Source organism: Monomorium pharaonis, chromosome 3 (assembly GCF_013373865.1).
Source record: "Monomorium pharaonis isolate MP-MQ-018 chromosome 3, ASM1337386v2, whole genome shotgun sequence".
NCBI classification, from domain to species: Eukaryota; Metazoa; Arthropoda; class Insecta; order Hymenoptera; family Formicidae; genus Monomorium; species Monomorium pharaonis.
Window position 1 is genome coordinate 8,148,557 of NC_050469.1, and position 23,556 is coordinate 8,172,112.

Sequence of the window (23,556 nt, forward strand, 5' to 3'; positions counted from 1 at the left end):
GACTTTTTGGTGGAGAGAGCCCCACGCGCGTTTGCGCGCCGCTGCATAACATTATATTCGTTCAAAATCTAATCCCGCGATAACAAATCAACTTAATCGGAAACGTGGTATTAAACGACCGAGATAGATGAATACAGATCGTTGAATTGCAATAAATTTAGATACGTTTGGAATATTGATCATCGTATAAATGTAATTGCACTGTATGCGTTATTCAATATCATTTGTTATTAATGGATCAATTGCGGATGTGAATTATTGTAGCGTACGCGCGAGGATTTGTCTCGCTCTAAATTATGTTATTCTGAACGTGCCCTTTATAAGTGCGCGCGTTATAAGTGACCAATTTTAAACTTCAATTAATTATTGCAGCGGAACGACGTCGTGTTCCAGGAACATTTGCACGCGGCTCCTTTTATTTATTTCGCGAATAATAAATATTGCTGTACGTTAGGAGTATTTCCGTTGGTAGCTGCCGGAAACTCTCATTCCAATTTTCGCAATATTTGAACACATAAATTACAATTTTCACGTAATAAGGTAAATAATTTGTCCGACTTTTGTGCGACCAATTGATATTGGTGACCATGGCGGTTTTCTTTTGCCTCGTGGATCGCCAAGTATCGGTCAGGATGTGGCAACGCATAAAAGCTCGACGAAAGAATTGCCGCGCGGCGGTAGGGTGATTGAACCAGAGACCTTTATACCAGGGGGGATGAGAAAGACGACGCGCGCGCAAGGAGCTCGTGTAGGAACTTTACGTGTGCGTATAAGAAGGAACGAAATTGTGTGCGAGTGGGTCCAGTTAGGTGCTAGTTTACGGGCAGTAACTGCCGCCATAAACATAGCAAACACAGCCAGGCCGGTCGCACGCTTGGCTTCGGTCTCAATCGGTACACACACACTCTCCTCGTACCTCTAGCTACCTTTCCCCAATTTCATTTTATCTTTGTACAAGAATGTCTAATCGCCACCTTCGTCTGCCCGCCCGCTCGTTTTTTCGCCACCAACTGGCCGCGAGATATCGAAACCGAAAACTATATTCGGGGTGATTTCAAAATGAACTCTCGATCCCTTTCGGACTGTCCCATCAGAGAGGATTAGATTTTACGGGTCGTTAGTCGGAACGAGACTGTCTATAATCGGCGAGAACTTAGAAATAGAGCGTAGTTAATTTTCGAAGCCATTAATGCTTAACTGGTCTCCATTCGTCGGTACATTGTATCTTTAATGTAACGTAAATTTATCTTCTCTCTTGCAAAGATTTTCCCGGATTCTCGGATTACGTGATTAAACAATACGATCGCGTTATGGAGATCAGGAAGGTATGAATTCTTACACTTTTTTGTTGGATGAACGACATCGGTAGCAATGTGACGCAGGGATATAACCTTTGGGAAATATTACGGTACTAGAATTCGTAATGTACGAAGCATTAGGGTTACGATGTACCCTTTTTACAGTCTGGAAACAAGGTCAATTGCATTTAGACTTAAGCTTCGTTTGTACGTGACGCGAACGTTTCCAGCGTTTCTCCAAGATACGATAGTTTACTCCGGGAGTAATTCCGGTCGTGCGACCCGCCGTCGCCCTCTCGCCCGTCGAGTTATCTCTGCAGTATCTACCGCATAAATCAGGAGTCGTGGATTACGAAGCTAAGGCCGCGGAAGTAACGGGATTAACGTGCATCGCTGGTTAAGGACGCGCGGGGCGCGATGCGCTTCGCGGTGCGGCGCAAGCTCCATAATTAGAAGGATGAAACGCGGCTGCGCTACGTGTCTATGACCTATCACTTACCCGCTTGTCCGAATTATGTGTATCCGCCTGAGATTTCCCGCGTGCCATTATTCGCACAATTACTCGTTTTAATCCGAGCGTTGCAAAGGAATTTAGTAGTTTGACGATTCGTAGAGAAGCGACCAGGAACCATCCATCCCTCCAGCGACCCCGGTTTTCATTGTTGATGGTAACCTCCGTGTCTCCAGAGTCGCGCGATACTCTGTTGGTTCTTGCCATTAGACCGAACTGGCGGTAATTCTCGTAAACATCAGTCCGCGCTTCTTATCCCGACTCTCTAAAGTAATTTTGGAATTAGCTGCCGAAACGTAGATTGCGAGGAAGCTCGCCCTACTTTGGCCGGCGGAGTTTGCAAACATATAAACTTTAGTTGTCAAGGTGTTACTTTAGCTCGCCCACTTTCGGCTGATGAGAAGTTTCCGTCGCGGGGAGCGCAATTTTCGAAAAAGGAAACGCTAGTATTTTCTCAGGGGCTAATGTAATTAAAATTTACGACCAACAACGATCAAGTCCCTGACAATGGGAATAAAAACTTAACGGTGATGCGGTCTTGTCGCTTATTCGTATTACGCTGTCGAAACAAACCAGACACTTATATTTATGTCATGGTTATAAATCGACGACGTGGAAGCGACTGTGGGGAAAATATAGAACGCAGCAGGCGTGGCCGACGGTTAACAGTTGGGTCACGTTGTTCTTGCAGTCGCAAATACTTTAATCTCGTGCTCATCCTGCCGGCGCTTCGCGAGCTTTCCGTCCACGCCGAGACTTCCTTTTCCTTGGCTCGCATCGCGCGGTGAGAATGTCCTTGTCTGGCCGACGTCGGATAGACTCAAGGTGGAAACGAGCCTCGGTAAGCCTCGCTTCTTAGCCAGTCTGGGAATAACGCGGCGCCTTCTTGGCACTCGAAAATCCTTCTCGCGTGAGCGCCCGGGGTCTCGCGTGTACCGCTCGATCCCCGATGTATGAGCAGAATTAGAGATTTACGCGAATTTACGTACGTATTTGTGAAAACTGACGTTGGATTGGACGCTCCAGTGGCACGCTAGGCGGTGTTGTGAGCTGTAAGTTTTTTATAGCAGAGCTAAAATTTATGCCGCAAGTCGGAAATCGCGTCATAATCGTCGCTGCTACTTTGAAAGCAATGTATATTTGAATGGGAGATCTAATCGTATAATTGCCGGGATCCGCGTCTCCTCCAGCTAGGTGCTACATTTTCCGTATATATTCCGACGAAAAGTAGATTGCAATGGTTTGGACGGTTACCAAGAAGCAGGACGAATGCGAGTTTGCAGCGGCAGGGAAATAGATCTCGAATACGCGGCAATTGTACGGGCAACGTGTAAACCGGGGTTCTGATTTCAGCGGATTATTTACGATAGTTCGCCGTAACATTTTTCAGAAGTTTAATGTGGCGAAATATTCACGATTCAGCGCTCTCCCGAAAATTCGAATGGAAGGTTCGTGTTTGTGTTTTTCGATGCTCTGACATAAAATCTTCTTCTGTTGTATGTAGCAATACATTAGTGCTATGTTACAAAAACATCATAGATTACAATACGTGAAATATAATAATTGATTCGGATAAGTTGATAGTATCACACATGAATTGTATATTTATATATAAATATTTGTCAGGCTTACTCTAACGCATATGTCATTTTCCATCGCTCGTATTTCAGCTATTGACAAAATCATATTAACATATAACGGATATGAGTTTCAAATTAATTGAAATAGGTCGATACCATCTCAGAAAGATCGAAGTAAACAGAGGCAATGAGCTCTCCGTGCCCGTCACGCTTGATCTTTTCATTTTACTCTGTCTCTTCTGTCGTCCCTTTACTCCCCTGCGCCACAAACCGACCACTTCTATTTCTCCGGTTCAGGTCGGTCACCGTTCTCCAAGACCCCTCCACTCGTGTCGCTCGAGAGAATAATTTAGAGAGCACTTTGGTGGTGACGGCGACGGCGGCAACGGCGGCAGTGGCGGTGGCGGTGGCGACGACGACAACGACGTCTCTACCCTCCAACCAGCCACCCTCTCGCCCACGTCGACCGAAGATGTCTTTCCACTCGCTTTTCCACTTTCTTCCTCTTGCCGCGCCCGCTTTATGAATTGTCTGGTCCGAAGTTATGGCCCGCCCGGGAAACCGTAAACTGCCGGCAGCGCCGTCGCGAATCAACCGGAGGTGGACTGCCGGTGACGTTCGCGGGACCCTCTCGCAGAGAATCCCCGGCAGACTTCCGGGGATGCTCTAGCGTCGGTTGCACCGACCGGCGCGATGTCGCCGTCTTTCTTCGTTCTTCGTGAGGACTACCGCTGCTTGGAATCGAGCGAAACGTCAAATGCCTCTCGACTTACGGGCAATTCACGATCTCCTCCTCTCGTTCGAAATAATCGTGAAACTCCGATATTTATTTGCCAATTTCCTACATGATAAATATGATTTATATACGTTAAATATGGATTACACAGGCGAGAGGAAAAATATGATTATCTCTCGATATTAATCACACGCACTGGATATATGTGAAACGCGCATTGCGTAAGCGTCGCGTATCGATCGTTGCGCAATTAAGCATAGTAGATAGCGAAGCAGAGATGACATCTGCACGTTGCGAGCTTTCTCTGATGGATGACATTTCTTGCTGCTTTGGGCGCGACGCGCCGATACTCGATGATATTTTGATAGCCAGATCGACGTTGACACAATGACAAGTTTGCTTCTGACTCGCGAGAGAGAGAGAATGCAACGTCGCCGCACAGTAGTATCGCAGAGACAAGAGCATGACCCAATACTTTGATGGATGATGCCATCACTCGGGTTTGGCATCAATATGAATGTTCGTAGGAACGCGCTAAGAAAATAGGTGTCGCGAAAAAACATTCTTACATCATCACGCGATCCATAAATTTGTGATATTTGCAACTATAATTGGATAGTTAAATAATTATAGTCAGGAATATCATTTTTATAGTAATTATTACTGTAATAATGGTAATAATAATTATATGCATATGGATGTTTATAGTGATTGTTTTATAATACAACTTACTATACTTAATCTAACTAAAATCTTTATTTTGGTTATGGCAACTATATCATAAGTTGTATTGTAAGACCAATATTATAATTATAAGAATTTTAATATGATTACTCAACATATTGTTGAATAAAAATATGGTTGGATCCAAAAATCACTATAAATTATAGCGATATTATGATCACTGTAACAATTTTTTTCTTTCGGTGTACAAAAGAGACGTCTTATTTTATATTTTATGTTTACATATCAAGGGTACAAACTCTTACTTTAGCAAGTTCTTTTTGCAGATGGAAATCTACTATGTATTCGTGAACGCGAACGTTGTCAATATCTCTGACAACGATCACTTCAAATTTACCCGTTTCGTTAATTAACCTTTGTTTTTGTACATGCAAAAGGAATCACATTTGTCCGGTCACTGGCGCGGAAATGCATGATATACATTGGCGCAGCGATCTCCGATAAAATTACGTGTTTGTCTCTCTATGACGACTCTCGTTTCCCAAGTATGGAAAAGGAGAGGAGGTTCCTAAAGGGAAAGAGAGGAGATGATAGTTCTCTCGTGGCCTCACGAAATATAGTCGGGACCCCTTTGTCGCTACAAAGAGCGAGCCCGCGGCGAGAAGCAGAGCGGGGCGAGGAGCGCGTTAATACTAAAAGCAATAAGCAAGGAGTGGTCACGGGGGGGGGTTGAACGGGGTGCGGATACAGGGTTTTTCGAAGTTATTGTTGTGACCACCACACTGTTCCGCCCGGCCAACGTCTCCGCCACCCTTTCTTGACTCGCCTTGCTAAATTAAATTTTGTCTCGCGCGCGGAAGACCGCGTAACAAAGACCCGGGGAAAGTGTGCTTGTTGGGGCATCGAGAGGAAATTATACAAAGCTGATTTCTCTCTTGAAAATTTTGCATTGCGCATTTCTTGATTAGGAAAGCGGCTTTCGTTTCGCCGTGTTTTTTCTTAGTGTGAAGTAACAGCGCATCGGCTTTACCAAGTACATAGCTTTTTACGTATACACTGAACGACTCGCGACTAAAAATTCCCGAAGTAGAGTAACGTCCGTGTGCCTCTCCGGCGCATGACTCCGAACCGCGGAAAATGACGTGTCCATTTGCGTTTGAAAAGATGTCTTTTTAACAAAAATGTTTTTTTCATCTTGGTTTATTATCCGTTCTTTTATTTTAGGCCGATTTGACAGTACTTCCGCATGTACAATGTTTTCTCTTGAGTTAAATTTTCTTTCGGTTTTTTCTGTTTTTTTTTTTTTTTTTTTTATATTGCTGTATATTGGTATATTGCACGGCGGCGTTTCAGCAAGCACTACGGATTACGAACTCTCTGTCATAAAGTGCAGAACGTCGAGCTCGCGCACGACGTGCTCAGAAAAAACGATCTCATCAGGATGTTTCGATTCGGGAGAATTGCATTTGGCGGCGCCGTGCCCGGGATTAAGCGTCGCCCGACTCGACTCCGAAAGAACTGGGTCATCGATCCCCGGGGTAATTTTAAATTAGCGCACGTGGTCGCAGCCGCCGCTGTGCGTTTTGTTTCTGTGATTTGGAGAAAAAAATCAACCTAGAGGACAATTTTAATACGGCGCATCTCGTCTCCCGCGTCACATTTCGCCTCGTTATCCGGCCGGGCATTCCGTGGATTCTTTATTCGCGACGATCTATCAGCTTAATCGGCCTCCCGGCCGATTCGCGCGGCACACAATGAATCGCAGCGGCATCACGGCACCGCCGCTCCGCGCGGTAATCCTCGCGGCTCTGGCAATTTATATTAATTAGCCCGTTCGCGCGCGGGACCATTCGCGCTCAGCATAAATTACCGCCGCTAATGATGAATGTCAGGTATAAACGTAATATTATGCAACCGTGCGGCTGTGTGTACGAGTGCCGCGCGTCCGGGGTTACCTTCACCCTCCACGCCAAGTAGATCCGGATCGTTAGAGGCGCGCACCAGCCAACTCATACGTGACAGCGCGTACGTGTGCCCACGTATACGCGTCGCGAAATCAACGTGACGTTCCTGCACGATGATTACAATCCGTCGATGCGGCAACACAGCCACGATTCCACATTACCGTGGTGATTACGAATCATTGATCAAAAATTAGCGAACCGCGCAATGATTGCCGTTTTAATAAGTGCTTCTATTCAAGCTCATCTATTCCGTTCGTTCGTTACATGGCGTATATTTCTATCGCTACGCGATTTTCGAGCGTACGCCGAATGTAAATGTAACGGAGATTTGAAATTAATGATTTAAATACAAATAAGTCAGTCATATTTCTCGACATAATTCAGAGAATTTTCTGGTTATTATTACAGTTCCTTGAAAATAGAACTGTATTAAATTAAACGTTACGTGAAATTCTACATGCTGTTTTATTTTCGTAATCAAATTTAGAATTTCCAATTGCATTATGTTTTAGTAATTTAACCTGGATTTGCTTGACGGAGCAATTAGCACAATCGCGATATTCTGACTTAGCAGATATAAGGGAACTAAACAAGAGAGACTTGTGCAAGCGCAGATATCATGGATATTTTGACATATGTTTAGCTTTATTCAGCGTGTTCTGCTTACTGACGGACAAGATACAAGGCCATAAATGCCTTCGCACATTTGAGAGACGAATAACAAGTCCGGGCACGATCAGTGTAACGAGTTAGCCAACTCTTGTTTTTAGCACCTGCCCCCTTTATCCAGCCAACCGGAGAATCTTGCAGCCTCTGCATTTTCACAGTCTCCTCAGAAATCCAACAGCCTTTCTCCCCTGCCTCCTCCTCTTCCTCCGTAGGCGTCCGGGTTCGTACACGACCCGCATACCAGTTCTTGTCTTTGCGAGGCACCTTTACTCGATCCCGTCTCGTTGGCCAAAGGAATCCACGGGCCTTCTCCTCAAAAGTGGGTGAGAAACGTTGGTTGGTTGCAATCAAGCGCGGACGCGGACTTTGAGAGTGCTCCCTCTCGTTTTCTCACGGTCTGCATTATCTTCCCATACTCCCGTTGCGACTCGAACTCCACCCTCCCCTCCTCCGAAGTTGGAGAAATCGGGAGCTGAGGTAACAACGGATGCGGAAGGGACGTCTCCCCTCTGTTTTTCTCTATTTTTCGTGTCCTCTCCTCGTCTCTTTTCACTTCTTCGGCCTTAAGCGAAATCGATCGTCGTTGTGAAAAAGGAGTTAAACTCACTCGGTGCACGTGCTGCAGGACTCGCCCTCACGATCGTTCATAGTTACATTAGACTTAATGAGAATGTGTAAAAGCTTGTTCAAGCGAATAGTCAAATACTGAAATTCCGATCGACATTTTTTTGAATGGATTTCATCGGAGAATAGTTTAGCGAAATAAGCTTCGTGTAGTTATTGTCGAAATATCGAATTACGTGTGATAGGTATATTTAAAAAAATGCTTTACCACGAGAAGGCAAGTATAAATAAAATGCAATAATAACGTGCTGTAGTAACAATATAATCCAATCAGGTGCACGTTTGTGCACAAGAAGCAACGATACTCGGAATACCATTAGTTCTCTGTAACAATGAGGAGAAGGCAGCTGTTTCGCCACGTTGCATTCGTCAGTCACGTTGAATGACTGCTCCTCCGATTTCGAGTGACGACGCCACTTGAAATCCGAGTTTGCTTTACGTCTTGCTGATGCCTTAAAGCTCTCATTAGTTAGCTCGTCGTCTTCGACGAGCCAAACGACGGGTCGGAGGGGGAAGAATTAGCGATGTCAATATTTGCGGTGCAATCAACTCGCTTCAACTTCCCGTCCCCGTCGTCGATTTGTTACCCCTCCCTCCCTCCTCCTCCGCCTCACTGTTCTGGCTTCGACACCAACGCTGATTGTCATCCACACTTCCAGGCTGCTCGCTTGCGTTGTTGCTGTTGTCTTTTCTCATTTCGCCGGCTCGTTTACCTGATCTGTACATAGCGTCACCGATAGCAACGAGCGCCGACGCCAGGTATCCGTTTTAGCCAGAGTAAATTTGAGGAACATACCCTTACACGAGACGGATATCCGTAAATATTTATTTGGTTCCCCGATTATGCTTGTATCTTCATCGTTCTCAATTTGTTAAGTGGCGAGTAGTATTACCTTGTATTGCACGGACATTTTTTTTTTTTTTTAATTTTCAACCGCGTTATCTGGCAAACCGCAACGATATGTGATAAAGTCACACGTGGTAGAATCCGCGTACGGACCATTTGTACTTCTTACATTTGACAAGTCTCTGGCAATTTGTCGGCGTTAAGAATGATCGAGCGTCTCGAAACGGATCGTGATGCTTGGGATGGCCGGCGGCGGTGAATCGCGACGGCGAAACGGTCGGTCGCGGAATGGTGGAGGAAGAGAAGAGAAATGTTGAAATTAAAGTTTTCGCAAGTTATTTGAACGCTATCTGCGGCGCGTGTGGTATGAATCGAATGTCATTTGTTGGACTTAAACGAGTGGGCGGTGGCGAGATATAAAGAAGGAGAACGATCGAAGAAGAACGGAGAAGGTGAAGGGTGGGAGGGGGTTATAATGTAAACCCTTTCCCAGAAGGAACAGCGGGGGCGTTGAATGAGAGAAGGACCAGCGTCGATAGAAAAGCGCGCGTCAGCGTCGCAAATTGAAAGTTCGTATCTTGGGACTCACTATTTTCTCGCCTCTTTTGTACAAATTTTTGTTTGTAGCTAAGTCATTGTAATCTTAAAAAAATCAGGAGTACTATCGATAATTATTGTAGCTATTACAGCTATTAAAAGTACTAGATACCAGTTACTATCCAATAATTAATTATTGGAACATTATCTAATGTAAACAATCTATAAATGTTTCCATAAACTGTAATTTTTTTTACTTGTAACATCATTTGCTTAATTACGTATTCATGCAATAATTAACGCTATCGCATTATGCGATTTCTCTTGATTACTTTTTCTCGGTGAGAATAATAGCTAAGAGATAATGGATGAGATTCCACAATCAGAGAAACAGAGAGAGAGAGAGAGAGAGAGAGAGAGAGAGAGAGAGAGAGAGAGAGAGAGAGAGAGAGAGAGAGAGAGAGAGAGAGAAATAAGACAGGGTCCTGTGACTGTCGCACGATTTTTGCCCCCAACTAGTCCTATTCGCCTCGACGGCGTTTTCCTCTTCGCTTTGCCTCCGTTTTTGGTTTGACCTCCCTTCTCTCTTTCACCTTTCCTACTACCTCTCCCTCTCTTTCTCTCTGTCCGTCTCTCTTTCCCTTTCACCCTTACCTAGTGGCGTGACACATGGCCAGCATTTATAGCGCGAGATAGCGCCGGCGGTTCTCGACAGCGCCGGCAGATTTATCCTCCACGGTTATTGGAGTTATACAAAGGATTTTTCCAACTGATCCCATAAAGTATCTGTGCCTGATGCCCTATTATTTACGCAGCCGGTAGTGGCTGATGCCGCGGAAGCGCGCACTAGCTTCTCGCGCTTCCTAGTTTTTGCGTTGGAATGTGAGTGTCGTCATGAGCTTGTCGCAGATGCTATTTTACGCTTCGTCGTTTTCGATTTATCGTAAAAACCTCGCCGATATCGCCTTTTCATCGAGTGAATTATTATCGACCGATGGCCATCACCGGCCGATAGAGTATGTGAAATTATCTTTTTTTTTTCTGAAGATAAACGACCTAGTAGATTCATTAGTTTAACTGAATAGGAATATTTAACCTTATTTGTTATTCGAAACGACAGAATTGTCAGTAGTAACGAAAGGAATATCGAGAATTATTTTTCTTTCAAGCGCTTGTTAAAAGCTTTTGTGGCAACCATTCTAAAGTCCATCATTCTTATCACGCGTGTTTTCAAACGCAAATACTTGCATTGTCTGCGAACTGCACACGTTACACCGGCCCATCGTTGTAGTGTTTATCCCTATGCTTGCTCGTTCATTCGTTCGTTCGTTCGCTCATCCATTTGTTTGCTGGCGACGAGTTCGTACCGCGTTGTTCAGCATTAATGGATGGCCCCTGTTTCCGTACGTTTTATCGCCGACTGGAGCTCATAGGTATCGTCCGAATCGTAACCGCCGGAGCCAAAACTGGCCGATGCATTGATCCAGTATTCTGTAGGATCCAGGCGAATAGTGCGGTTTCACTCGTTATCTACGGTGATCCTGTCTTTGAATTCTTTGGGTTAAAAACGACTTACAAATCCAGGAAAGATTAACGATACTGATGGAACAGAGGAAAACGATACATTATCAAAACACGTATTGAATTCAATATACATGCAATATATGTTTGACATATGAATACGTATGGAAAATACTTTAAACAATTAAATTTTTGTGAAAAATAAAAGTATTTGAAACGAATAAATAAAATTAATAATTCTTCAAATTTAATAATTTCCCAATTTGTTCAATAATACTTATAATCTCGTGTTACGGTGATTAAAATTCTGCATTGTATTATAATACAAATCGCGTCCGATATTTTATCGGGTTTTAACTTTGCTTTTATTTTCGCGTACTTTAATTATTGGAAAATGGAATATACGTAACAGAGGAGAATATTTTCTTGCTTGCAGGACTCCGAAGGTGACACACCCCTTCACGACGCGATCTCTAAGAAACGGGATGACATGTTGGCTCTGTTGTTGGACCACGCCGCAGACATCACCCTCACCAACAACAATGGCTTCAACGCTCTGCACCACGCTGCTCTTCGTGGCAACCCAAGGTGAGTGCTTCGCGTTTTCAGATGTGACGCTTTTGTCCGCGATGCTGAATGCGCCGTCGTTCTAGAATTTAACCGTCAGGTAGCGAGAAAACCGCGACGAAAAGAAATACCAATAAACAGCTTGCGCCGAATAACAATTACGTGCGCCTTGCTTCATAAGACTTAATAAATCACCGTGTTCATGTATTTTGCGAATTTACGCCATGAGAAATATCGCATTAATCTTACGCACATTTGATTATCGTCTGTGCTTTAATTTATTTTGTTTTATTCGTACGATGATACGAACTGTAAATCAACGTAATAGAGAGATATACCAATCTTTTTATCTAAGACACGAGTGTTTAAGCTAAATGTCGATCGTATACAACGGGTTTTCTGGTACGGAGATTTTTCCACAAGAAGTTACGAGTAAGATTTTCCAACGGCATGTCCAATCGGCCCGCTCTTTCTTTCGTCTTCTTTGTTCTCTTGTTCGACGAGTCATAAAAGAACGTCGAACCACAGATGTTCCCGAAGCTGTCGTCGTCGTCGTCATCGTCGTCGACGGCGTTTCTGTCGTCGTCTCAACGAAGTCTAATCGATCCGGTCATTCTCGAGAGGTAGCGAGTCAATTTTACCTCGATTTTCACCTCCCGGCCTCCCGTTCAATTTAACCACGCGGACTCTCGGAGCTTTTCGAGATTTGCCCACTTCTAGTTATTACTTCTCGACGCAAAGACGGAGTAACGAGAATGAGACGAGCGGATATTCCAATGGGGGTGATATCTAGTTTGAAACTACTGCTTCGGTTGAAATAACATTATTTCGTAACGACGATTCAGTTTGCTTATTTGTTCGAGATATGTTAGCTTTTACAACAGAGAAAAATCCTTTCTAAAAAAGGGCATGGCATCGATACTCGCATCTCTCGAAGTATTGTTGTCGCTTTTCCGCGATGCCGATTAAACGTGTGTGAAGTTAGCATCTCAAAGTTTAGCATCTCATAAAAATACTGCAGAATTACTTGCATTTAGCATAGTTCTACAGTTCTTGATAGGTATCAACAATAGTTCCGTTGAATTATCTATTTTAATTAAAATTTTATAAATGAGATGTTAACTTCCAAAATCACATAATAGCATCTCACCGTATTTCGAATATACGACCACATAGAAGACTAAATCTATAGAGTCCTATCATTTAGAGACGTTCTATCAATAGTTCTGATGATTAAATTAATGAAAAAATAATTTTTTGTTACAAAACATACGTATATATGCGTGTACGTCTGCGCACGTGGATTTGGTGTAACTGGCATCTCAGATAGACAAAATTAATTAATTTAAAAATTTTAAAAGTATTTTTCAACAACTATCTAGATGGGAAACTTATATTTATAGGTCTAGACATGAGATACTGGTTGAATATTGATAGTTTTGTTTTTTTTACGCAGTTCCCATATAGATACGGACGCGTACAATAGTTTTTAAAAAAGTTATGGTGTTATAATTAATAAAAACATTTTTTTAAAAATTATTTTGCCCGGAAAACTTGAATTTTGAAGGCAGGACGTGAAGAGCTAATTGAATATCAACAGATTCATTTGTTTTAACGCAGTTTTCATATAGTTCCGGACGCGTCCAATAATTTTCTAAAGAATTCCAGTGATATAATTAATTAAAACATTTTTTAAACAATTATTTTTTTGAAAAACATGACTTTTGAGGGCTAAAGGTGAGATGCTGTTTAAATATCGACAGTTCTACTTATTTTAACGCAATTCATATATCGTTCCGGACGCGTAAAATAAGTTTCTAAAGAGTTCCGGTAATATAATTAATTAAAACATTTTTTAAACAATTATTTTGCCCGAAAAACTTGAATTTTGAGGGCTAGACGTGAAATGCTAATTGAATGTCAACAGTTCTATTTATTTTAACGCAGTTTTCATATAGTTCTAGACGCGTACAATAGTTTTTTAAACAGTTACGGTGTTATAATTAATTAAAACATTTTTTAAACAGATATTTTGCCCGAAAAACTTGAATTTCTAAGGCTACACGTCAAGTGCTAATCGAATATCGACAGATCTATTTATTTTAACGTAATTCTCATATAGTTTGGGACGCGTACAATATGTTTCTATAAAGTTCAGGTGATATAATTAATTAGAACATTTTTTAAACAATTATTTTTCCCGAAAAACTTGAATTTCTAAGGTTACACGTCAAGTGCTAATCGAATATCGACAGATCTATTTATTTTAACGTAATTCTCATATAGTTTGGGACGCGTACAATATGTTTCTATAAAGTTCAGGTGATATAATTAATTAGAACATTTTTTAAACAATTATTTTTCCCGAAAAACTTGAATTTCTAAGGCTACACGTCAAGTGCTAATCGAATATCGACAGATCTATTTATATTAACGTAATTCTCATATAGTTCTGGACGCGTACAATATGTTTCTATAGAGTTCAGGTGTTATAATTAATTAGAACATTTTTTAAACAATTATTTTTCCCGAAAAACTTGAATTTCTAAGGCTACACGACAAGTGCTAATCGAATATCGACAGATCTATTTATTTTAACGTAATTCTCATATAGTTAGGGACGCGTACAATATGTTTCTATAAAGTTTAGGTGATATAATTAATTAAAACATTTTTTAAACAATTATTTTGCCCGAAAAACTTGAATTTCTAAGGCTACACGTCAAGTGCTAATCGAATATCGACAGATCTATTTATTTTAACGTAATTCTCATATAGTTGGGGACGCGTACAATATGTTTCTATAAAGTTCAGGTGATATAATTAATTAGAACATTTTTTAAACAATTATTTTTCCCGAAAAACTTGAATTTCTAAGGCTACACGTCAAGTGCTAATCGAATATCGACAGATCTATTTATTATAACGTAATTCTCATATAGTTAGGGACGCGTACAATATGTTTCTATAAAGTTTAGGTGATATAATTAATTAAAACATTTTTTAAACAATTATTTTGCCCGAAAAACTTGAATTTTTAAGGCTACACGTCAAGTGCTAATCGAATATCGACATATCTATTTATTATAACGTAATTCTCATATAGTTCGGGACGCGTACAATACGTTTCTATAAAATTCAGGTGATATAATTAATTAGAACATTTTTTAAACAATTATTTTGCCCGAAAAACTTGAATTTCTAAGGCTACACGACAAGTGCTAATCGAATATCGACAGATCTATTTATTTTAACGTAATTCTCATATAGTTTGGGACGCGTACAATATGTTTCTATAAAGTTCAGGTGATATAATTAATTAGAACATTTTTTAAACAATTATTTTGCCCGAAAAACTTGAATTTCTAAGGCTACACGTCAAGTGCTAATCGAATATCGACAGATTTATTTATATTAACGTAATTCTCATATAGTTCGGGACGCGTACAATATGTTTCTATAAAGTTCAGGTGATATAATTAATTAGAACATTTTTTAAACAATTATTTTGCCCGAAAAACTTGAATTTCTAAGGCTACACGACAAGTGCTAATCGAATATCGACAGATCTATTTATTTTAACGTAATTCTCATATAGTTTGGGACGCGTACAATATGTTTCTATAAAGTTCAGGTGATATAATTAATTAGAACATTTTTTAAACAATTATTTTTCCCGAAAAACTTGAATTTCTAAGGCTACACGTCAAGTGCTAATTGAATATCGACAGATCTATTTATTTTAACGTAATTCTCATATAGTTTGGGACGCGTACAATATGTTTCTATAAAGTTCAGGTGATATAATTAATTAGAACATTTTTTAAACAATTATTTTTCCCGAAAAACTTGAATTTCTAAGGCTACACGTCAAGTGCTAATCGAATATCGACAGATCTATTTATATTAACGTAATTCTCATATAGTTCTGGACGCGTACAATATGTTTCTATAGAGTTCAGGTGTATATAATTAATTAGAACATTTTTTAAACAATTATTTTTCCCGAAAAACTTGAATTTCTAAGGCTACACGACAAGTGCTAATCGAATATCGACAGATCTATTTATTTTAACGTAATTCTCATATAGTTAGGGACGCGTACAATATGTTTCTATAAAGTTTAGGTGATATAATTAATTAGAACATTTTTTAAACAATTATTTTGCCCGAAAAACTTGAATTTCTAAGGCTACACGTCAAGTGCTAATCGAATATCGACAGATCTATTTATTATAACGTAATTCTCATATAGTTAGGGACGCGTACAATATGTTTCTATAAAGTTCAGGTGATATAATTAATTAGAACATTTTTTAAACAATTATTTTGCCCGAAAAACTTGAATTTCTAAGGCTACACGTCAAGTGCTAATCGAATATCGACAGATCTATTTATTATTAACGTAATTCTCATATAGTTAGGGACGCGTACAATATGTTTCTATAAAGTTCAGGTGATATAATTAATTAGAACATTTTTTAAACAATTATTTTTCCCGAAAAACTTGAATTTTCTAAGGCTACACGTCAAGTGCTAATCGAATATCGACAGATCTATTTATTATAACGTAATTCTCATATAGTTAGGGACGCGTACAATATGTTTCTATAAAGTTTAGGTGATATAATTAATTAAAACATTTTTTAAACAATTATTTTGCCCGAAAAACTTGAATTTCTAAGGCTACACGTCAAGTGCTAATCGAATATCGACAGATCTATTTATTTATAACGTAATTCTCATATAGTTCGGGACGCGTACAATACGTTTCTATAAAGTTCAGGTGATATAATTAATTAGAACATTTTTTAAACAATTATTTTGCCCGAAAAACTTGAATTTCTAAGGCTACACGACAAGTGCTAATCGAATATCGACAGATCTATTTATTATAACGTAATTCTCATATAGTTAGGGACGCGTACAATATGTTTCTATAAAGTTCAGGTGATATAATTAATTAGAACATTTTTTAAACAATTATTTTTCCCGAAAAACTTGAATTTCTAAGGCTACACGTCAAGTGCTAATCGAATATCGACAGATCTATTTATATTAACGTAATTCTCATATAGTTCTGGACGCGTACAATATGTTTCTATAAAGTTCAGGTGATATAATTAATTAGAACATTTTTTAAACAATTATTTTTCCCGAAAAACTTGAATTTCTAAGGCTACACGTACAAGTGCTAATCGAATATCGACAGATCTATTTATTTTAACGTAATTCTCATATAGTTCTGGGACGCGTACAATATGTTTCTATAAAGTTCAGGTGATATAATTAATTAGAACATTTTTTAAACAATTATTTTTCCCGAAAAACTTGAATTTCTAAGGCTACACGACAAGTGCTAATCGAATATCGACAGATCTATTTATTTTAACGTAATTCTCATATAGTTTGGGACGCGTACAATATGTTTCTATAAAGTTCAGGTGATATAATTAATTAGAACATTTTTTAAACAATTATTTTTCCCGAAAAACTTGAATTTCTAAGGCTACACGTCAAGTGCTAATCGAATATCGACAGATCTATTTATATTAACGTAATTCTCATATAGTTCTGGACGCGTACAATATGTTTCTATAGAGTTCAGGTGATATAATTAATTAGAACATTTTTTAAACAATTATTTTTCCCGAAAAACTTGAATTTCTAAGGCTACACGACAAGTGCTAATCGAATATCGACAGATCTATTTATTTTAACGTAATTCTCATATAGTTAGGGACGCGTACAATATGTTTCTATAAAGTTTAGGTGATATAATTAATTAAAACATTTTTTAAACAATTATTTTGCCCGAAAAACTTGAATTTCTAAGGCTACACGTCAAGTGCTAATCGAATATCGACAGATCTATTTATTTTAACGTAATTCTCATATAGTTGGGGACGCGTACAATATGTTTCTATAAAGTTCAGGTGATATAATTAATTAGAACATTTTTTAAACAATTATTTTGCCCGAAAAACTTGAATTTCTAAGGCTACACGTCAAGTGCTAATCGAATATCGACAGATCTATTTATTATAACGTAATTCTCATATAGTTAGGGACGCGTACAATATGTTTCTATAAAGTTCAGGTGATATAATTAATTAGAACATTTTTTAAACAATTATTTTTCCCGAAAAACTTGAATTTTTAAGGCTACACGTCAAGTGCTAATCGAATATCGACAGATCTATTTATTATAACGTAATTCTCATATAGTTAGGGACGCGTACAATATGTTTCTATAAAGTTTAGGTGATATAATTAATTAAAACATTTTTTAAACAATTATTTTGCCCGAAAAACTTGAATTTCTAAGGCTACACGTCAAGTGCTAATCGAATATCGACAGATCTATTTATTATAACGTAATTCTCATATAGTTCGGGACGCGTACAATACGTTTCTATAAAGTTCAGGTGATATAATTAATTAGAACATTTTTTAAACAATTATTTTGCCCGAAAAACTTGAATTTCTAAGGCTACACGACAAGTGCTAATCGAATATCGACAGATCTATTTATTATAACGTAATTCTCATATAGTTAGGGACGCGTACAATATGTTTCTATAAAGTTCAGGTGATATAATTAATTAGAACATTTTTTAAACAATTATTTTTCTCGAAAAACTTGAATTTCTAAGGCTACACATCAAGTGCTAATCGAATATCGACAGATCTATTTATATTAACGTAATTCTCATATAGTTCTGGACGCGTACAATATGTTTCTATAAAGTTCAGGTGATATAATTAATTAGAACATTTTTTAAACAATTATTTTTCCCGAAAAACTTGAATTTCTAAGGCTACACGTCAAGTGCTAATCGAATATCGACAGATCTATTTATATTAACGTAATTCTCATATAGTTCTGGACGCGTACAATATGTTTCTATAGAGTTCAGGTGTTATAATTAATTAGAACATTTTTTAAACAATTATTTTTCCCGAAAAACTTGAATTTCTAAGGCTACACGACAAGTGCTAATCGAATATCGACAGATCTATTTATTTTAACGTAATTCTCATATAGTTAGGGACGCGTACAATATGTTTCTATAAAGTTCAGGTGATATAATTAATTAGAACATTTTTTAAACAATTATTTTTTCCGAAAAACTTGAATTTCTAAGGTTACACGTCAAGTGCTAATCGAATATCGACAGATCTATTTATTTTAACGTAATTCTCATATAGTTTGGGACGCGTACAATATGTTTCTATAAAGTTCAGGTGATATAATTAATTAGAACATTTTTTAAACAATTATTTTTCCCGAAAAACTTGAATTTCTAAGGCTACACGTCAAGTGCTAATCGAATATCGACAGATCTATTTATATTAACGTAATTCTCATATAGTTCTGGACGCGTACAATATGTTTCTATAGAGTTCAGGTGTTATAATTAATTAGAACATTTTTTAAACAATTATTTTTCCCGAAAAACTTGAATTTCTAAGGCTATACGACAAGTGCTAATCGAATATCGACAGATCTATTTATTTTAACGTAATTCTCATATAGTTTGGGACGCGTACAATATGTTTCTATAAAGTTCAGGTGATATAATTAATTAGAACATTTTTTAAACAATTATTTTTCCCGAAAAACTTGAATTTCTAAGGTTACACGTCAAGTGCTAATCGAATATCGACAGATCTATTTATTATAACGTAATTCTCATATAGTTAGGGACGCGTACAATATGTTTCTATAAAGTTTAGGTGATATAATTAATTAAAACAATTTTTAAACAATTATTTTGCCCGAAAAACTTGAATTTCTAAGGCTACACGTCAAGTGCTAATCGAATATTGACAGATCTATTTATTATAACGTAATTCTCATATAGTTCGGGACGCGTACAATACGTTTCTATAAAGTTCAGGTGATATAATTAATTAGAACATTTTTTAAACAATTATTTTGCCCGAAAAACTTGAATTTCTAAGGCTACACGTCAAGTGTTAATCGAATATCGACAGATCTATTTATTTTAACGTAATTTTCATATAGTTCGGGACGCGTACAATATGTTTCTATAAAGTTCAGGTGATATAATTAATTAGAACATTTTTTAAACAATTATTTTTCTCGAAAAACTTGAATTTCTAAGGCTACACGTCAAGTGCTAATCGAATATCGACAGATCTATTTATTTTAACGTAATTCTCATATAGTTCGGGACGCGTACAATATGTTTCTATAATGTTTAGGTGATATAATTAATTAGAACATTTTTTAAACAATTATTTTCCCCGAAAAACTTGAATTTCTAAGGCTACACGTCAAGTGCTAATCGAATATCGACAGATCTATTTATTATAACGTAATTCTCATATAGTTAGGGACGTGTACAATATGTTTCTATAAAGTTCAGGTGATATAATTAATTAGAACATTTTTTAAACAATTATTTTGCCTAAAAAACTTGAATTTCTAAGGCTACACGTCAAGTGCTAATCGAATATTGACAGATCTATTTATTTTAACGCAATTCTCATATAGTTCGGGACGCGTACAATATGTTTCTATAAAGTTCAGGTGATATAATTTATTAAAACATTTTTTAAACAATTATTTTGCCCAAAAAACTTGAATTTCTAAGGCTACACGTCAAGTGCTAATCGAATATTGACAGATCTATTTATTTTAACGCAATTCTCATATAGTTCGGGACGCGTACAATATGTTTCTATAAAGTTCAGGTGATATAATTAATTAAAATATTTTTTAAACAATTATTTTGCCCGGAAAACATGAATTTTTAAGGCTGGACGTAAAGTGCTATTCGAATATCGACAGATCTATTTATTTGAACGTAATTCTCATACAGTTCGGGACGCGTACAATATGTTTTTATAAAGTTCAGGTGATATAATTAATTAGAACATTTTTTAAACAATTATTTTGCCCGAAAATCTTGAATTTTTGGGGCTAAAGGTGAGATGTTGTTTAAATATCGACAGTTCTATTTATTTCAACGCAATTCTCATATAGTTTCGGACGCGTACAATAAGTTTCTAAGAAGAACCGGTAATATAATTAATTAAAACATTTTTTAAACAATTATTTTACCCGAAAAACTTGAATTTTGAAAGCTGGACGTGAAGTGCTTATTGAATATCGACCGATTTATTTATTTTAACGCAGTTTTCATATAGTTCCGGACGCGTACAATAATTTTCTAAAGAGTTTGCCAGAAAGTGAAAGAAATGAAAATTGATTGAAAATTAACAGGTAACATTACATATAATATATTATAATTTTTAATTTATTTAAAGGGGATTAAGTATGGAATGAAAGTATGTAAGAGTGATATTAAGAAACATGAAAATATAATATAATTACTAATTTGTGTTTAGAGAGAGAGAGAGGAGTGGAGGGTGGAGAGTGGGAGAGCGTGAGAGATAAAGACGAGGATTAAATAAGAAAGTAAACTGTAAGAGTAATATTGAACAATATGAAAATAATATAATTAATATCATTAATAATATAATTAGTAATTTAGAGAGGGGGAGAAGGAGCGTGAGATAGAGAAGGGCATTAATTATGATAAAGTGTGTGAGAGTAATATTACAGAAGAAAAAAAAGTGCAATGTTCAATATAAAAATGCTAAGTGGCGCGCGCGAAGCGCGCGCATTGTTGTGTTCTAGTAATATTAAAAATTAGAGTTTTTTCTCTTGTAGTTTAAAAAAAAAGAGGTGTGTGATTCTATCTTGTGGCGATTTTTTTGTCATTTGCCACGTTTGTTTCTGCTCAAGAAAGCGTATGACCCAATTTGGAAATTTTTCTTGGAGACAATATGCATATAGCATATAGCGATTCTACAGTTACCGATTACGTGGTATCTATTTTTAACTCTTTAATCAGATCATGTGAATGTCAGTGATTCGTAACAGTTTTTCCTTTGCAACGATATTATCGTTGAAATAACAAAAACATTTTTATCGTACAATAAGAAAACGATGATATTAAGACTCGTAGATTTGCCTAGATTCCTTATGATGTTGTCGCCAAGATAAGAAAAGAGATTTCAAAATTGATCGAAAAATTAATCAACGAATAAGAATTTTGTGAATATTCGAGATTTAATGCAGCTAATCTATTATTATCTTATACATAAAACAAAACTACACATTATTAATATAATTGTAAAGTTTTGCTGTTACGGTGTAATTTTATTATATTTTTGTTTACATAAAGATTTCCTTTTTAAAGTCGATTGCGCGATAAATTTTTCCAGTCATATTGTCATGTTCTAAATGGCAACAAGAAAAAGTCAGATATCAGATAACGAATTTCTTTGATAAATTACCTCGCTTTCACGCTTCCGTTGCTACATTAGTGTACATAAGACAACGTGTATGTTGATACGCGAACGTTTATCTTTGTTTCGTCGCTATCATCAGCTGGAAAAACAGCGAGAAAAGTAACTAAATAAGGTCATGCGAAAGATTTCCGATTAGATGACCGATCGATAGATGCGAATATCGCTTTAATTGAATGTCCTGTCGGTTCAATTTATCACCTACATCATAATCCGAGATATGAGGCGTTACGAGAAATTAACGATAATTTGATATTGTTATAACTATTTCCATCTCTCAGTGAACGGAGAATCGTGCGAGGAGTATCAGGACGTCAAGAAACGTCAGATTTGCCATAGCTAGGGGTAATTATAACGACTATCTCTTACGTAGGAAAGACGCTCGAGGGTGACTCGAAACTAATTCGGACTAGGATAGTTTGCGGTAAATGAGTACTTGAAACCGATGAGGTTTACTTTGCCTGTCATTACACAGACCAAAGAGCGAACGTTTCGTAGCGCGGTTACCTTCAAGTAGGTACCGCAATCACAGAAACGTATTAGCGTCGAGATAGGCGAAACGTACTTGGGGCGTACCGTACAATCAGAGATCGTTTGCTCTTCGTGAAGAAGAAACAGCGATGTTTGAGCAAAGCGAGATAAACGTTATAGCATTCGCGCGCGTTCAATACAGGCGCGATACGGGTCAGCCGTTGTAAGGGGTAGCTGTTTTGTACGTGATTACTCGGCCCGAATGCAAGTTTAAAGCGTCAGCGAGTACGTATCCGTGCTCGTTACACCGGCTGCATTCCCCAAAGTAGACTTAGATAAAGACGAATGTCGGGTATATTCACTGCGACCAATTCCGCCTTCCTTCACATCGTGTCCTAGTATTCTTTCCGTAGCTTACTTGCCCCCAGTCATGGACGGGCCGCGGTCTTTCTTACGGTTCTCTTTGCTGCTCCTTCCTGACCCCTGCTCTCGTGCCCTGTCGGCCTTTTCCCGCGTTTGCACTCGCCCTCTGTTGAAGGAGCCGCCGGTTTCTCTCAAGACCTGTGCCGCGGTGCTCTGAAGCCGAACGAACGGACATCCGGAGACGTAATTTCCTGCTCTCCTCTGGCGCGGCCTTCCTCTCTCTCTCTCTCTTCCTTCCCTCCCTTTCCCCTCTTGTCCTTCCTCTCTTGCCACGTCTGCCGCTTTGTAGGGTACGTTCTGCGAGGGCTGTCGACGAAACTTCTCTCGTTTTCCATGCTTCTGCTCACGGTTTCTGTACGCTTTCGAATTAAGGTTGACCGGCCAAGACGTGATTGCGAAAGCGCTCGTGCAACATTTATAAAGCCTTTCTGCAATCATTATGATTAATCTACTAACATATGTTAGTAATTATACACGGTGACGAGAGTCGGTGCGTTATTTCCATCGGGTCAATAATCGATAGAACGTTCTAATTAATGTCGCGCTGGCATTCTTAAATTACGTCTATTTCTAGGGAGATTCGATAAAAATCCCTGTTACTGATTATTTAAACACTACATAAATTTATTATCATTACAGTATGTACATTGTTAATTATATCGTATTTATCTGTATTATTACTAAATCCATTGTGTCTCTGCTAAACCTTTTCAAAGGATTATTGCCGCAACATAATAAATTTCCACTCTACTCTGCGGAAGCGCGGTAGCGTGAAGT

At 38.2% G+C, this 23,556-nt stretch overlaps 1 protein-coding gene across 1 annotated transcript in view; it reads left to right on the plus strand.

The window, feature by feature from the left end:
* The window catches only part of LOC105835619 (E3 ubiquitin-protein ligase MIB1), a 375,334-nt gene that overhangs the window by 34,885 nt on the left and 316,893 nt on the right, over positions 1 to 23,556 (plus strand). The window contains exon 9 of the mRNA XM_028193844.2: positions 11,408 to 11,559. Coding sequence (XP_028049645.1) covers positions 11,408 to 11,559 — 152 coding nt within the window. The remainder of the gene's footprint in view (positions 1 to 11,407; positions 11,560 to 23,556) is intronic.